Consider the following 18516-nt stretch of genomic DNA (forward strand, 5'->3'; position numbering starts at 1 on the left):
TTATGTGTGCCAAATGATCATTAAAAAGTCATGTTTGTGTACAGTCTCCCAATGACATGATTATGAACCTGAATCACCACATACTCCAGGTTGGATTGCATGAGGCATCTAACTCTTCTTGATCCGGCCTTGATCTGTCTTAGCCGGATTTGGGGCATATAGGAACTATTCAGAGGTTATACCCCTTCCTGGATATGCAGGATATGGGGCAATGTAGAGGGTGAGGCAGGCACATATTTGTTCCCTTGCATACAATGGATTGGTATGGGGAGAGGAAAAGTTAATCCATTTCTCTGTCATTAACAGATTTAGGTCTAGTCCTGCTTTCTCCAACAGGATGCCTCCAGATGTGTTGGACTAGAGTCCCCATCATTCCCAGCCAATATGGTCAATGACTATATGAGAATGACAGGATTTGTAGTTTAACACATTTGGAAACATCCTTTGAGAGCAAGGCCAATAATGTCTTTTTAAAAAAATATTTCTTCAATCCAAAATCATTAAGTTGTTTCTGGGAATAATAGGAATCAGATCACCTAGTCATTACACACACACACACACACACACACACACACACACACACATTTTGACATTAGTGGGTTTGTCCAATTTTTATTGGAACCGCAATGTTGGAATGGCAAATTTAACCACTCCACACACAACACCATGTTGTTTTCTAGATCTTATTTGTGCCCCTGACTTCCAAACTGCTAATAACACAGAAGCAGCAAATTATAGGATACATGCTTGTATTTTTATTCCTGGCAGGGCAACAGCAATTTCAAGGGGAGGATTTAGAGAAGGAAAATTGGTCGTTGGGCGATTAGTAGTTAGCGCCCAACCCTTGCCGCTACTTTGCTAAAAGTGGAACCCTACACAGACATGCTCATTGATATAAAATGTGTTGGAAGATTCGATCACTGGATAATTTCTGTTTTGACTCTGAGAAGTCTGGTAAAAGTGGCAACCAACTCTGGGTTTTGGTGGAACACAAAACCTTATTCCCCACCCCTTTTAGCTCTTTTTGAGGTGGGCCACTGTGTTTTTGGATCACATTGTTTGTTATTCCTCATTACTGAAGGTAAGGATGAAACCACCTTGAAGGCCACAAGTTGCCTACCCTTGACTTGAAATGTTAATGGTTGCTGATATAAACAGAGGTGTTTCTAGGGGACAGGGTGACCAGATGTTGTCCTTTTCCAGGACATATCCTCCTTTTCAGCCTTCTGTCCAGGAGGAATTTCAAAATGTCTTCTATTTTGAGCATGACTAAGAAGCATTAATTTACATTTATATTAAAGTTTTTAGCTTTTATTTGTAATGTCCAACATTTTATTGAATGTCGTACATTTTGCAGTGCCCTGTCCTCCTTTGTGGTTAAGACATTTGGCCACCCGGCTAAGTGTGTGTGTGTAGGGTGCAGACTGCACTGGGTGATATCTCAGACAGGGTTTTCTCCCTGGTGCACTTGTGGAAAGGGATTGCCTTCCGGTGTGTACTGCTGCACCTTTCCAGGGATGGACTGGAACTCCTAGACTTTGAAGATCCGGGGGGACACCCGGCCACGAGGATGCAGCAAGGAAGATGGCTGGGATGCTGTCAGCATGCCGTGGCGAATTCCTGGAAGCCATCTCCTTCACTGAATGGTGTCAAGATCCCTGCAGGAGTTCTGAACAGGGCAGGTAGATTGGAACAGCCTGGGACACAGATGGCTTCTTTGGGTGTCCAGGTTCACCTCCCTGTCACTGACAAGGAGGCCAGCCTCTCTTCTTCAGAGCTTCAGAGCTCCAATCTACTGCTGGGGATAACAGTTGACCCTCTGTATCCATGGATTCTTTACCCAGCACCCACGGCTTGAAAATTGTATTCCAAAATAAAATGTATAAAATTTGATGATGATAATAATAGTAATATAATAAATTTTATTTATATACTGCCTTTCCAAAGAATCAAGGCTGTTTACAAAATTACAAAAGCAAATCCATAAAATACAGTAACATACAATACAATAATACAATAATAAATACCAATAAACAAATAAAATACAATACAACACTAATGCAATACAATATAATACAATACAAATAATTCCCCCGCTTTGTTAATCCAATCCAAAAATCCACCAAACAGTGATATCTTTATTGGCCAACCACAATGCACAATCTATATGTTGCAAGTTTTCAAAGCTTCACTGGCTTCTTCATCGGGTAAAGATGTTACAAACTAAACGTGAGAAAAACATTGAAGATGTTAGTCATAGACCTACATTTTGCTGTTTCTCTTCTTAAGTTAAGATGGTATGGAAGGGCATATCTTGCAGGTTGGCCCCTCTTCCTTCTGGCCATGGAGTACTGGGAGATTTTCAAATTCCAGGAAATTTAACATCCATTTGCATCGCAGCAAAGACACTTCCTTTGCAGTCCAATATGTTTGCATCCTTGTGAGGCACAACAAAGATACTTCCTTTGCAATCCAATATGGCTCCATCCTTGTGAGGCTGCAGACCCCTTTGTTGTTGTTTTATATAAGGGTCACTATTTTACTATGCCATTGTGTTTAAAGGGACTTGAGCACCCACGGATTTTGGTATTCATGGGAGGTCCTGGAACCAAATCCCAGTGGATACTAAGGACCCACTGTATTAGCCTGGCTGGGGTGTGCCAAGCAACCTATGAGTAACAGCATGAGTTATCACACTAGGGTGATATCAACCGTAGTAATGCCACTGGATGTAACCAATGAGCACCTAGAGTACAGGAGCTAGTGTCAGGTTACTGAATAGTTTTGCTGTGAGTGTGGCACATTTCAAGGAACACTGAAAAAAATATTGGTCATCTTGGAACATAATATTGACTTAGCCTCTCCTTGTGATTCCATCTGTTTGTTTGACTTGGGCTCAGTCCAAACCACAAGGACTTCAGTCAGTTGAAAATGTACAAGGAGGGGCCCTTGCTAGGGGAAACACCACATCCGAAAGAAATGGGGACTTGGTGCTTATGGACAAAAGACAAGCAACCCAAACATGAATAGTATATGTGGTGGCAGAGGAGAAGATAGGGTTATTTCTGTTACTTTGTCACCGAAATGAAATACTATTTCTTGACAGTTTGAGAAGAAGAGCAGCCTATTGTAGTAGAACCCAAGAAGCAGTGTGGCACATTGGTTAGGCGTGTACCAGGGGCCGTTGGATGTGAATTTCTATCAGCCATGTAAATTGCTAGATGACTTTCGGTCTCTTTCTATGTTTAATCTACTTTACAGGGTTGTTGTGAGAATGCAATCAGAGGGGAGCCACATTTCCTGTCTTGAGTTGTAGAGTGTTGTAGCACACAAATAAAAGAGTTGATGATGCAAATGTATTTAAAACACGTTCAAGAAATGCAGAGTTTTATCCTGGTTTATCTCGGGTCTATTCTCATCGGTTATTCACATAGCCAACAATGCAAATCTCAAAAATGTCCAAGATCGATAAGTGGTTTTTTTGGAAATACCACCACCACCACAAAACTTAATCAGATGCATTTGAAATGCATGTGAACAACAAACCAGATTCTACCTGGATTATTTTCTCCATCTGAACAACCCTTTATAGTTCTTGAGTAGACAGGCAGAAACAGAATAAGGTAACTAATAATGCAAGTGTACACATCTCTACTCGAAGGATGCCTTCCTGGATTCAGTGAGACTTGCTTCCAAGCAAATATGCATATAAAAAATTGCAGCCTGGATATAAAGAAAAGGAAACTGGAGTTTTGCCATGCAAAGGGGGCTTGGTGCACTCTGTTTTCAACTAGTTGCATCAGACTCTGCTGGTCTGCTGCACCTTTAAGAGGCAGAAGACGATGATGCAATTGTGGGTGTTGTTGTGGATACACACAAATATATATATAGTTGGGCAAGCAACATTGGAGATGAAAACAGGCTCACAGCGGAGCAGGGGAAGTTCACTGCAAACACCGTGTGGTTTTTTTCTTCTTCTCAGTCAGTTGCCAACAACAGATTAGTTCCATCATGTCAGTTTCTTTTGTTCAAGCCGAAAAGCTCCAGCCGACTCCTTTCGAAGTGGAATACTTTGACCAGTATGATTACTACAACCTTACGGACAGATACAGTGGTAAGTAAATTGGAAGACAGGCCAGATTATTCCAAAGTCGGGGACATCAAGTGATGGGAAAGGGTTGGCAGCAGTGAGGACCAATGTGTGCTATGGGCCGAGACTGAAAAGAAGTGATGGAGAAGATGGGTTCGCAGAATAGCCTGCTGGGAGCTGTAGTCCAAAAAGTAACATTTCCAAGCTCTGGAGGCATATGAAAGACTGAATGGTACGCTAGAAGCAGTCTACAGCTATAAGCCATACCTATAATAAGCCATAACTGAGCTCATAATTGATTTTTACGCTGTATAACGTCTTGGTTCTATGTGCAACTTCTGTATTCCAGTTTAAAAGGCTGACTTGACTGAACATGAATATATTGAAAGTGTGGATTTCACACCACTCCTTTAACCACACTAATAGTGAGTGAAGAGAGATCAAAGCATATTACTAGTCCACATGAAAGAGTCTTATGGCACCTCTACTTGGCAGCGAGCGAACTGGGGTAAATGATCTGAATTAAGGGGATTGGGAAGGCATTCTTAGGCTGCATCTGCACTGAAGAAAGAATGCAGTTTAACATCACTTTAACTGCCATGGCTTAATGCTATGGAATGCTGGGATTTGTAGTGTTCTGAGATATTTAGTTTTCTGTGTCAGCTCTGCTGCCACAACAAACCACAAACCCCAAAATCCCATAGCATTGAGCCATAGCAGTTAAAGTGGTGTCAAACTGCATTATTTCTGCAGTATATATCTTTAGATGCTGTGTTCTGATCACACATGATGTTTCCTCCTTACACACAAAACAGTCCCAAGCTGTGCAAAGAAGGCTCCTTGCAATCGGTGCTATATATAAATCTGAAATGGTCACAATTACTGTGGTTTCCACGTTTGGCAAAGGTGCTACTAGAGCAGGGTAAATGAGCATGGTTTTGTTTGTTGTTGTTGTTGTTGTGTACCTTCAAGTCATTTCCTGCTTATGGTAACCCTAAGGTGGACCTTTCATGAGATTTTCTTGCCAAGATTTATTCCGAGGAGGTTTGCCTTTGCTTTCTTTTGAAGTTGAGAGAGTGTGACTTGTCCAGGGTCACTCAGTGGGTTTCCATAATTTGAGCAGGGATTTTAACCCTAGTCTCTGGATGTCCAGTCCAACACTCAAACCACCACACCACACTGGATCTGTGTGCATGTTCACACATTTACTGGTACAGTATTTATAAATAAATTTATTTATTAACATTTATTTTAAAATGTATTTATTATTAAAATATTTCTACCCCATCCTGTATCAAAAGATCTCAGGGCAGTGTACAGGAAAAAAACAGTATTAACAGGTTAATAATAGTTTAAATAGACCAAACCATATTTAAACACATGTACTCTCTCCTTTCCACCCCAAAAATCAGGGTGATTTTAAGTGACAAAATAGTTGAAGCTTACAATCTTAGCTTCCACAATGTGTGTAGGCATCCAGGGCTTGTCCTCCACCAGCTGTGTGTTTGTATTTTTGTGGGAAACTCACTGAAGCTGTATATGACATAGAGTCACATGCAGCTTTCCTCTGGTGTGTGTTCAAGTGAATGTGGCCTAGATCCAGGGTGAGAGGAATGCTAGGGAAAAGACTGTTTTTCTCTACGGCTATTTTGTCTTAAGATGAGCTTATTCTGCGTAAGGGAGTTTGGGCAGGGGAGGGACTCTTCTTCTGGATAGAGAAAGAATCTTGGCCTGGATCTACACAGCAGAATTAAGACAGTTTGACACCGTTTTAACTGTCATGGCTCAGTGCTATGAAATTCTGGAATTTGTAGTTTTATGAGATACAGTGGGCCCTTGGTATTCCCTGGAGTTTGCTTCCACAACACCCCTCTCCTGGTGGATAGCAAAATCCGTAGATGCTCACGTCCCATTAAATACAGTAGTATAGTAAAATGATGTCCCTCATATAAAATAGCAAAATCAAGGTTTACTTTTTGGAATGTATATGTATTTTTTCAATATTTTAAAGCTTGAATCCATGGATACAGAGGGCTGTTTGTATTTAGCGTTCTCTTTCAGAGAGCTCTGGTGCCACAACAAACTACAAATCCCAAGATTCCATAGGATGGACCCATGACAGCTATAGCAGTGTCTAACTGTATTAAATCTGCAGTCTTGGTTTCTGCTAAACAAGCTATGAAACACATATTTCCATGTTGTGATTGGAGGGAGGTTTAGATAGAGAGAGGAAAATGATAGATTACCTTGAAAGAAGGGGGAGAAATTTTGCTTGCAAGGGCAGCAAATTCAAATGCATTATATTATTCTAGTTCTGTACACTGCTGGTCACCTAAATTCGAAGCAAACCTTCCTAGCTGAGCATCAATAAGCAATATACCACTCTCACAGAGAACAGATCCAGGCTTCCACCAGAATATTGTCTTTATGAATCAAACCTAGTGGGAACCAACCCTTGGAGAAGGGGTTGGAAAATTGTAGTCCACCAGAGATTGCTGGACTGCCACACCCATTATGCTAGACCGTTGGCTATGCTGGCAAGGCCTAAAGAGAACTGCAAGCCCAAAAACATATGGATGTTGCCCAGATTTGCCTTAGATCCTTTCTTCTAGACACAAAGGGTCAACCAATCTTTAAGATTCAATGAAGCAGAAACATTAGTGATGGTAAAGAAACAGAAACAAGCAAGTGAATGGCCACCCTACAGCCCAGTTGCACAATTGTTGAACTGTTGGTGCCATTAAATTCTTTGTTTGCAGTTGCCTCCTCCCGGAAAGGCCGATCCAAGAAAGAGGCTGAGGACAACACCAACCGTCCAAATCCCAGTGGCCATGAACGCAAGATAGTCCTGAAGCTGCAACGCACAGAACAGAAACGGAAGGGAACTGCATCCAAGAAATGAAAATTGCAGGTAAGTTGCCCTAACAAAATGGGTGCAGTTGTATGGTGCAGTTGTTTGAGTTTTAGACTATGATTCTGGAGAACAAGGTTCAAATCCCTGCTCAGCAATGAAACCCACTAGATGACCCCGGGGAAGTCACACTCTTTCAGCCTAAGAGGATGGCAATGGCAAACCCCCTCTAAAGATCTTGCCAAGAAAACCTCATGAAAGGGTTGCCTTCGGGCTGCTATAAGTCGAAAGGAACACCACAACAATAACAACAACAAAGGGCCATGAGAAGGCTCCAACAACTGTTGCCATGAATATGAATCAATAGGGAAGATGTCTGCTATCCATGTCTGCCAAGTGACTTCCTTTTATGCAAAAGGAAAAGAAGTAACTGAAAGGATAAAAACAGTATCAATTACAATAGATATAATCCCTCAAAATTACAGTTTCTGCCAACCAGGTGCAGCTCGAATTAATACAATATGCCCATAACACTGAGGGATCAATGCCTCTGACAGCAGCGCCAAAACATGTATGTTATTAACAACGCTTTTCTCTCTCTTTTTCCTCCAGCTCTGAGTCTTGTCATGATATTAAGGTTCTGAACACAATGGCTATGTCGATGTGGATATGGAAATGGATGGATGCTGTGTAACTCAGTGGTTCTTGCATTAAGGAGTGAGGAACAAGGTCTTTGCACTCAAATATGAGAGTGAAACTGAAGGCTGCAGCTCACCCCAAAACATATGAAGGAGAGATTGTTGCAGGTGGCTCCTCATGGGATGAGGCATTCTTAGGCTCAGGAACAGAAAATCAGTTTCCCAGGCCTGGCATTTTTGTTTTTAGCTGTTAATTTCATATTGTAAATTGCTGACATACACAAAGGGCAGTATACAAGTATCTTTAACATTTTGAATGTGCTGCACAAGTAGAGGAAACTCTGTCTTAGTTGGTGTCACCAGGTGACTAGCCTGTGTAAAAAAGTCTTTGCTTTTCTACCATTGTGGAGTTTGAAAATATGCAAGGAAAATGAAAAGAACTATTGTGGGTGTATGGATTCAGAATACAGGGATCCAAAAGTGGAGCAGGTCTAGGGAAAGCATGCTATGAGGCCTATGTACATTCAACCTCTGAAAGGTAATGTACTTTTTCTATGCTTAATAAAGACATATTACTGTTTTCTTGTGATCCTCATTTGAGTGGAATTGGTCAATGAGCCAGTGCAAAAAGCAGGAAGGAAAGGAGCCACATGGCCAGACTAAAAGGAAGAGAAATGAGATCCAAAGCATGTTCTCTAATGAGCTTTTATTAAATTGTCCACTTCAAATTTCTGGCAGTGCTTGCTGGAGTTTACTGTAGAATAAGGTCCCTATTAGACCTGTTTGATTGATGTACCAGTAAGGGATACACAACAAAAATGAAAAAAATAGCTTCCAGTAAATATATCTTCTCCTCAACTCCCCAACTGTCACTTTAGCAGTTATGAGGGACCTGACCTGGGGAGGTGGAACTGATAATAGGTTAGGGAATTTGTGCCATACCCTTCAGTTCTTGTTGTGCCCCACTTCCTGAAACTGTACAGTTTCTAGTCAAACACAGTGCCAAGAGGCAGCATATGCATTATTTCTTGTTACTAATACTGGCTATTTCCTGCCTTGCATGAGGTGGAACAAAATTTGTAAAGCAGAAAGTAAGGAAGATTTGGTCTCCCAGATGTTTTTACTGCCATTTCTCAACATGGCCAATGGTAAACAGTTGTGGGTGCTACAATCCAAAAACATCTGGCTGGCCAAAAGATTCTCCATGGTTAGTGTAAACAAAGCACTTGAACACTGTTCTGTTACAGCAGCTTCACTACAGTCTAATATGGAAACTAGGCTTGTAGCTTAAGGAGCTGTAGCCCAAAACATAGCTTTTTGGAGCTGTGAAGGCTATTCAGAAAAATTAAGCTTGCCTCACGCCCTTAAGGTCTACAGATAAGTAAAGGATGCCTTAAGGCAAGGGATCAGAGCAAGATGGGCAGCTTACTGCCTACCTGAACTACAATTTCTGTCAGCCACTAGTAGCATCATGAGGAGTTACTGCAGCTGTAATTTTAACATCTAGAGGGCCATGAGTTTTCCATCTCTGGACTACAGAGAGTTCCTAACATAAGAACAACTTCAGTACCTCCTAATGATCATGTAACTGCTGCTACTATACTGTAGTTCCTTGCTTCATTATCCAGAGTATCTCAAAACTATTGGGGGAAAAAAAACCCTGTCACTACTGGATAACATCTCAAGCCATCACTGAGGCACTAAAAGAAAACTTACAGTTAAGGGGCCCTAGCATCAATGAACACAGCAAGGAAATACAACATGTAATATTATTTAAGACAGTGGAGGAAATAAGGGATGAGATTTCCAGCATGCTACAATGTATGCTGGGTTAAATTATAGCTTATAGCAAATAGCTTGAAAAAGTTAATTTTTGGGACAACAACTTCCAGAATCCATTTGCCAGGGTGACCATCATTGATGGTGGCTGACAGATTGTGGAAACTGTAGTCCAAAAAAGAAGCTCTTCTTAGCTCTGAACAAGTCACAGGCATTGGTAAGTTTCACAGCATAGGTAGGAGCAGAGAAACAGACAGTGGTATTTGCAAAAATGTCCCACCTTCTACCCAAGAGCTGGAGTCATTTGAAGGCACTTGTGAGACTGAATATGACGGGCATTTGCACGCCCCACTCAACATCCAGTGAGGTTTAAAAGTATGAGGTATAGCTCTCCCAAAGGTAAGGATGTCAAACTTGCTGTCAGATGGGACAAGGTCTAGTTCATTAGGAGTTTGTGAACATGTGAACTGGCCAGACACAGGCTAGAGTCAGCAGTGACAGAGAAGGTGCAGAACCAAAAAAAGGAAAGTACCAATCTGGTCCATAAAGATATGTGTTACCACATCTTACTGAAAAAGATGCTTGGCTCTTACTACAGCAGCCATAAACATATTGCTGGCCAGTACTGTGACATTATCTTTTAAAGACAGAATCATTTAGGAAAGGAAGAATGGCATAATCCAATCAGACATGAAGAGTAGTTGGGAAGTGTGGCTGTTCCTTTCTCCAGAGCACACAGTTCACAGGAAAACCTAGAGGCACCATCCAATCAGTTACAAGAGTAGCAGGAAGGAGAGGAAGTACATCACTGTCCTTTCAGATGCATGGGATTACAGGTATAGTTAGTCACAGTTCAAAAGATTGTAAGATACCACTGCTATCCAAACAAATACAAGGTTATTCGTTGAACTACGTGGAAAAAGTTGCCAACCAGATTGGAAGGCATTTAACTGGCCCCTTAGAAGATTCACAGTTGCATGACAGTCTCTTCTCTGGAGCAGCTCAGACAGTTGAGGGTGGGTGTGTTGAGTGTAGCATGACAGTAGGGGACTGGACACACTAGGAAGGGAGTTTCAGCTCAAGTCCTGCTCACCAATGCTTAGGCGAAGGTATTCCTCATAGAGTTGCTTCTGCAGGAAAAAAAATAGTAGCATTATTTGGAATTCAATACACTGAAGTCCTTGTCTCGGGGAAGACATACCCATTTGGCTGGCTATAACCCAGAATCCCACACAGGGATCAGGCACCCTTCTTTTGTTAACCACAACTGTTTGACATATACACCAAAGCTCATGTCATAATACTAAACCGCCCTATTCAAGTTCTCAGTGTTATCAACCTTTTTTTCCAGCACCACATCCAACACATAATCTCGTCTGTCTTCCAGCTGCCGCTTCTGTTTTTTTGACAGTGTGGGCTTCGTCCTAAGCAGGGCAGAAAATAAAGAGAAATAATGGGAGGAAAAGTGCTACAGAAATATGGAGGGTGTCCTCTGTGTGTAGAAAACCTTTTGTAGTAAAACAATGGAAGCTTCTTACCTGAAAGTATAACTGGCCAAGAGCAGGAAGAGAAATGAGAGGCAGAGAAGGCCAAAGAATACTGTTAAGGTCTGCTCTTCAGGGACAAGACTCCAGATTGTGGCAACTGGACGCTGAAGAACAGATATAAGGCATAATTGCTATTCATTCATGAAACCATAAGCACAATTGCTGTACTTTGTGCTTTAAAAAAATAATTAGAAAAGGAGTAGTGCAAGCAGAAACAATCCATATCATGTACCAACCAAGGCTGAATTCAGTGACCTGCCTCAATTCTGCAAAATAATCATGTTCATTTTATTTATGGTTGTTTTCATTAATTACATATAAGTATTAAATGTCTATAATAACCTGGCACTGTCCAAATTGAAAAAAAATTAAACAGTCCTGCACAGAGGCTTACAAACTGAAAGGATGGCAAGATCAAAAAGGAAATTAGGTAAACAAATGTCGCTCAGGTGTGTTTGTCCTAGTTACACAGAGAGACAAAAAGATATGGAGGCCATTGAATCCACATTCTTTTGCACTTTGCAATCCTCAGTTATACTTTGGCTGCACAGAATTCATTTAGTTTTAGGAGTGAACAGTAATTAAATGAAGAGTATCATCAGAGAAAGCGGGGAACTTATCCTTCTGTGGCACTCCACACCACCAGGGCCCCCAAAGCGCTTACCATATATAGTTCCATTGCTTGGCTTTGCTCTTCTCCCAAGACCAGAGTCCACAACTGGCGAGAAACTGAGGTACCAAACAGCAATGTTACAAGGAGAAAGATGGGCAGCAGGCACCCAGCAATCCCCAAGAGTATTCCCCGGAAGCGAGCACGGAAATTGCTGCTTCTGGTTTCGCTGAAACAGGGAGATGAGGAAAAAAAAGTGAAATACAGAAACCAGCAATGAGGAAGATGTCCCATTGACTGCTACTAGGTAGTAGTGTATTGCAGATACAGTACTAATTTCTTGGATTTTCTATCCAAGATCAGTACATTATTTTTTAAAGAAAGAGCAGTACTTGAGAGCTCTCTTGTCCCAACATATTTTAATTAAAGGTAATCAAGTTCATCCTGCTCACTTTTCTAAAGAGCGCAGAGTACTATTTTTAGGCTGCTATGATACATATTTATTCGGGAGCAAGCCTTGTTGAACTCAAAGGGCTTTACTTCCAAGTAAACATTCACAGTAAATTATGAAGACCAATATTTCCCTAAATTAGACTTCCTTGTTACTTTCTGGCTAACTCATCCATTTCTGCTAGTGAGAGAAATCTGCCAGCTTGCCTACATGGACATGCTGCTTATAAACCATTAGTTAGGATGCTCAGCAATGTGGTCATAGACTTTTTTTTCAACTCTCACTTTCAGCTTCATTTTTATTTATGCAAAATATTTCCTTTTTGCCCTTCACTGTTAAAACTCTAAGACTGTTCAGAATGGCTGGCCTTTCACTCAGCCCATCTTTCTGCCTCATAAAAACTTCACATTTCTACCTGTGCTATCTTCTTGCTGCCAATATTATGCTTTTCCTCAGAGCCCAGTTCTCACAGTCTCATGCTCTTACTTGTCCTCCTCTAGTAGATGCAGTGTAGCCTCGTTGATGAGATGGCAATCCCGTTCCAGGGCATTAAGTGTGTGCTGTACAGTTTGGCTGATTGTCTTCTCAATAGTTCGGCAGATATCCTCAATCTGATTAACGCATCGGCTTGGCTGAGGGAGAAAGCAAGATGAGTTATACACATCACTGTTATACAAATTATCAACATCCTATTTTAAAAGTGACTATTTGCTTTTAAAAAAAAATCTTTTCTTCCATCCTCACACTCCCAATTTCTTTTCACTAGCCTACCTCACAGTAGCTCACCTATCAACCTTCTCTTCATAACTAGGGCTGGGGAGATTGTCCAATCTACAGGATGCAGGCAGACCTCAAAACCTCAATTTGTAGCCTCCTTTTTCCTCCTCCAAATCCCTTTCAATGGACCATTTTTACAAATGTGATGGTTTCCAGCCAAATTTTGATGGCAAACTATCCCCCCTCACACCCACTTTTTAAAACACCCAGATTGGAGAAGGAGGAGGTGCATGGCTACAATCTATTTTTATAATGCTTCGCTTGCTTTGAGAGATCCACCAAAACAGAGGAAGCACAGCTTCTAGCTTTTTCTAAAATATCCCACTTGCTTCCAGGGGTCCTGAAAGCAAAGACACTTGAGAGGGGTGACAGACATTCACCTGGCTGGAAGTTCTGAAACTGCCCACTTACCCCTTCCAAGTGTCTTTGCTATCCAGACTCCAAGATGACAGTGATGCATTTCTAGAAGGGATACTCCCACCTCCTCCTCAGGCAGCAATGTGGATGCAAAAACTGACACTATAGCTGTCATCACTTCTGCAATTTTCCCTACCCTTGGCTTCCTGAGGCTGCTAGAAGGAAAATGATAGCCTGCTAGAAGTGTAACTTCCTCCCATTTCCCCAACTAAGGGAACAGGCTAGATAATGGTTGTAGCTCACCAAGGTACCGAGGGATGTCTAACTGGCTCACTGACTTTACAACCATGCACATCTCTGCTCTAGAAGTATAAATGGTGCCACCCACCTTACTGGAGTTGGGGATGTAGATTGTGGGCATGTCAAAGCCACATTTATTGAGGCCTGGACGCTTGCAAAGTTCCTGGACAATCTGCATCAGCACCCTCTGCCAGTGAAGATAAAAAGAAAAACCCAAAAGCAAACATGTCAACAACCTTTGGACTGTTTCTTTTTTTGAAATGAGTATTCAATTTCCCACTTCTTACCAATTATCCCAGGAGACCTTCTCCCTATAAGTACCTGTCTGTCCCCCTCTGCACCAGCTTCATCAGCCTTGCTGAGGTAGAAATGCAGCTTGTCACCGTGCCCCTCATTGAGATTCTCCACAATATTGAGGGTGCGTTTGCAAAGAGCTTGCCCCATAGGGTCAAAGAAAACTAGGATGAGGTCGCATAGTTGGCCTGAGGTTAGAAAACAAAGGAAAGTGGCTGACAGTTGTTTGCACAAAAGAAAAGTATTAATCTGCCACCTATTATCATCCAACTTCCTTGTTACAAAAGCTTAATTGGCTGCCAGTTGTTTTGAGGTACAATTCAAAGTGCTGGTTATGATCTCTATAAAGACCTGTATGGCTAAAGTCTATGCTATCATATCTTCCTGTAAGAGCCTGTCTGACCCCTGAGATCCTCAGGAGAGGCCCTTCCCTCAGTCTTCCCACCTTCACTGGTGAGGTGGTGAGATAGTGCCTTCTTGGTGGCTGCTCCTAGGCTCTGAACTCCCTTCAAAGGGAGGCCAGAATGGCACCCTCTTTGCTGTCTTTCTATCAGTAGGTAGAATTTTACTTTTAGGACTAGTTCAAAACATCCAGCTAGCAAAATGTTTACAACCTCTGATTTATATCTTTCTTATGCTTCAGTTCTTCTCACACATATCTGTTTCTTTTTGGCCACTAGCTAGACCTGAGATAGCAGTTCTTTTGTTTTCCTGATGCCATGCTGCACATTAGCAGAATCCATGGCAGAGGCCAACACTACTCCGCTTACCCACACTGGTAAGACACTCACCAAACCATATAAGAGCTGCTTCCACATCAAATGGATATTTCATGTCACCATCCACCAAGCCTGGAGTGTCAAGGAAGGTGACTAGGGGAAACTGCTTCTGTTTGGAGGTGCAGATTTCAGTGCTCAGGTATTCTGGCACACCTAAATGAAGGAAGAGCAGTATATTAAAACTCTGCAGCAGCCACCTCTTCCGTATGACAGATGCCGAACATCACCTGCACCCTCCATCTTGTCCTCCATCATCAGATGCCATCCTTCAGATCTCACCACTGACAAACCTTAACTATTGTTTTCAACAAATAATGAGCTTCATCTTTCAGTTCCCAACTTTCTGTCTTAAGGCAATAAGACAATGACTACTGTCTACCATGGAGTTACACACCATGCTCTATCCTCAGTTGGTTCCAACTAACCTTTGAAACTTTGCAAAGCCTGGAAATGGGGGTATAGATGGAGTGTAGCATTACCCTGTAGAAAAGGAGGGAAACAGAGGGATTTAGGACATAGGATTGTTCTATGCCTATAGCTACAGCACAGATGGCCTCTAAGAGGATTAGGAAAATCCATGGAGGACAAGTCCATCTTATGTGCCATCAGGAAACTCATTCTTCAAATAGTACCATCCATGCATAAGATATCAGCAGGTTTGAACATGCCTCAAGTTTTGCACAAGTACAAAGAAAAATAAAGGAGGAAAAACTTCAGAGGAAACAATAAACAACTCAAAAAGGACTAAAAAAGGAATACTAGCTGGCTGGAACAGGGGATAAAACTACAGAGGAAAACAGTGAATGGATTATCCTGGAAGAAAGCTTAGGCAGCAGGAACAAAAAAAAATTAATACTGCACATACCGCAACATTTTGTACATGATTTGTTGATCAAGCACTGTTAGCTGTAACTTCCCCAAATAGAAAGCCATGTTTGAAATGAGTATACTTGATCAAAAAACAAACAATGAGGAATGGCTTTCTCCATCTTGTCTTGCTTGTGGGTTTCCTGTGGGCATTTGGCTGTTGGGAGCAAAGTGCTGGGGCCAGAGCTGGCCAAACAATTGGGTACCTTAGGTGACAGACATTGAGAAGTAGCAACAAGGTATTGGAGGAGAAAGTTGTGTAACTATCCTGTGCTCCCTAAATTAGCCTACTATCTTCAGGAGAAGAGCATGATGCTATTCCTGGTTGAGGCTCTATAGGAAATTCCTTGCTGTGTCAAACCAAACATTCTCAGTTCAGAGAATTATAGGAGTGGAGCCTGTTTTCCTATTAGGGTGCAAATGAGAGGATGAAATTCTCACCGTGAGAGATTCTCGCTTCCTTCCACTGGTAATGAAAGTGAATCCCTGAGTCTCAATAGCTACGCCAGTTCGCTGAATATGCTCTTCCACATACCTGCAGGGATATGTTGAAAAAAGGAAGATATAATCATTCCATTACTAATGTGTAAAATGACTGGCTCTGGGCTAAGGGTGGAAAGCGCAGCTTCCCAGAAATAACTCTCTGCCAAGAAGTTCTAGTTAAGTAATCTGAAGATGTACCAGGAAGAAAGCTAGCTCTAATTTCCCCAATATCTTTCCACACATTGTGATGTCTCATCTTGTCCTTATCTTTTGGAAAGATTAAGCCGATCACACAATGTTTCTAAATGCTCAACCCCTTTTCATTTATTCAGAATGCCAGTATGACTGCTACCCTTTCCCTGGTATATCTTGTATTATTTTCTATTACTTACAAATTATATACAGTAATAACTCATTATATAGATATTTTTTCAGTATAGCACACTTTGCACAAAGCTTTCAAATGAATCAGCATACACCAATAAATGACACTGTTACAGTACTTTAGGTTAGTATGTATCAATTTTATACACCTATACATCTGAAGATATCAGCACTTCATATTTGCTTTCACCGAGTTATGTATATTTAAAAAAAGAAACCTTATGATTAACCACAACTCTAAGACTAGCTGCAATGCCTTGCAGGCTATCAGTCTCTCAAGATTAATCAGCAACCCTTTCTGCTTGTATTAATCCCTGATTTCCCCACTGTGCTTTGCATCCCTGCCAACCTCCAGTTATGCATTCCCAAAATGTTTTACAACTATGCTGAGCCCCACCTATACATTCCCCAAAATCACTTTGCAACCATGCCAACTTATGCCAAGGGATTTCCCTACAACATCTCACATCCACACCAATTCCTTCCTAAGATTTTCCCACAATGTCTTGTATCCATGCCAGTCCCTAAGGATTTACTCAGAAGGTCCTGTGTGAATATCAACTGCTCTCTCAAGATTTCCCACAGTATTTTGCACCCATGCCAATGTCTAAGCATTTCCTTACAACGCCTTGGGCACACACCATTCATTCCTGGCAGGATAGCCAGAGGAGTGCCTTTGTCACACAGTTTTTTGTTACTCTCCACTCACCAGTTAATGAAGCTGCTCTTGCCAGCGCTGTGGTTGCCCATAACCATGACGGTCACTTTGCGGCGTGGTGGGAGCAGGGTCAGTCCCAGCCGTATCCCGATAGTCACCAGACCTAGGAGGGAGAAGGAGACATTTAGGGTGGCCAAACTGAAAACTAGAGATGGGTCCTGTCCCTTTAATGGTTTTGCAGAAGAGGCAGTTTCAGCAGGTGTTCACAGAATCATAGTTGGAAGAGAACTCAAGGGCCATTCAGTCCAACCCCTGCCATGCAGGAACTCACAATCAAAGCATCCCTGACAGATGGCCATCCAGCCTCTGTTTCAAAACCTCCAAAGAAGGGGACTTCCTCCGAGGGAGTGTGTCCCACTGTCACACAGCTTTTACTGTCGGGACGTTCCTCCGAATGTTGAGGTGGAATCTCTTTTCCTGTAGCTTGAATCCTTTGTTCTGCTCCCTATTCTTTGGAGCAGCAGAAAACAAGCTTGCTCCATCCTCAATGTAGAGTTCAAAGACATAGCTGTGTTAGTCTGTGGAATAAGTATGTAGAGAGGTTTCTTGTAGCACCTTTGAGACTAACTGAAAGAAAGAAATTGGCAGCATGAGCTTTCGTAGACCTCAGTCTACTTCCTCAGATGCATTTGGTGGAGTGGAAGCCAGGCACACACACACACACATGTGAGGATGTCAGTTAAATTACAAATGGTTTGTGTATGGAAAAGAAGTGATGTTTCATTTCCATACACAAAGGGTTTGTAATTTGAATTGACATCCTCACATACCAATGTCACATATATGTCTGTGCCTGGCTTCCACTCCACCAAATGCATCTGAGGAAGTAGAGTGAAGTCTATGAAAGCTCATGCTGCCAATTTCTTTCCATCCTCAACATGGCATCCCTTCGGATGTTAAACACCATGTTTAACTAGCCAGTGTGGCTAGCAGTTTGAGTGTTGGATCTCAACCTTGAAGACCTGGGTTCGATTACCTGCTTGGCCATCAAACCCACTGGGTGACCTTGGGCAAGAAGTCACACTCTCTCAGCCTCTGGGGAAGCCAATGACAAACCTCCTCTGAACAAAACTTGCCAACCTAGCATAAAAGCTCCTGGTGGTTTGTTTGGTCGGTCTCCCATCCAAGTCCCATCCAGGGCTGACCCTGCTTAGCTCCCGAGGCCAAGCGGTGCCTTGAGGCTAAGAAGAAGTGGAAGGACCCCTCCTCTTATTTCTCTTACTTTCAACCTCCCCCCCCCCCCCGAAATTCTCACCGTGACCCGGATGGACATAAAGGGAGTGGGCTTCCCGGAGGACCCTCTCCGTCACCGACTCAATCCCACCGGCCAAGACGGGGTTCGCAGCCTCGCGGGGCTTCCCACCCTTTCCCCCGGGCATGGCTGCCGGAGAAGGACCGGGAGACAAGAGGCCTGGGAAGAGCAGCCGGTGGGAAAGGACTACAACCCCCAAAAGGCATTTCGCAGAGAGAACGCTCGCTTTCCCATAAGGCACCACGGTTATTTCCAGTCACGTGGCCTCTCCCTCTCATCCCCCCGCTGGACTTCCAGGCCTAAGTCCCAATACTACATTTCCCATGGTGCAAAGCGGGA

The 18516-nt window shown here is 42.4% G+C and overlaps 1 protein-coding gene and 1 long non-coding RNA gene across 2 annotated transcripts; one reads left to right on the forward strand and one right to left on the reverse strand.

Annotated features, from left to right (window-relative positions):
- Positions 1 to 2988: 2988 nt before the first annotated feature.
- On the forward strand, positions 2989 to 8159 carry LOC121934551. The gene is made up of 2 exons (XR_006104637.1): positions 2989 to 4114; positions 7554 to 8159. It is a non-coding gene; the product is annotated as an uncharacterized LOC121934551 (long non-coding RNA).
- Positions 8160 to 8266: 107 nt separating this feature from the next.
- On the reverse strand, positions 8267 to 18400 carry LOC121934550. The gene is made up of 12 exons (XM_042475134.1): positions 18181 to 18400; positions 16917 to 17028; positions 15782 to 15875; positions 14899 to 14953; positions 14486 to 14626; positions 13722 to 13882; positions 13489 to 13587; positions 12453 to 12598; positions 11570 to 11744; positions 10897 to 11009; positions 10698 to 10782; positions 8267 to 10488 (listed from the first exon to the last, which is right to left on the reverse strand). Exons 1-12 carry the CDS (start codon positions 18302 to 18304, stop codon positions 10432 to 10434), a joined length of 1362 nt encoding a protein of 453 aa, XP_042331068.1. The 5' UTR covers positions 18305 to 18400; the 3' UTR covers positions 8267 to 10431.
- Between the last annotated feature and the right edge of the window lie 116 nt (positions 18401 to 18516).

Source organism: Sceloporus undulatus, chromosome 6 (genome assembly GCF_019175285.1).
Source record: "Sceloporus undulatus isolate JIND9_A2432 ecotype Alabama chromosome 6, SceUnd_v1.1, whole genome shotgun sequence".
NCBI lineage: Eukaryota > Metazoa > Chordata > Lepidosauria > Squamata > Phrynosomatidae > Sceloporus > Sceloporus undulatus.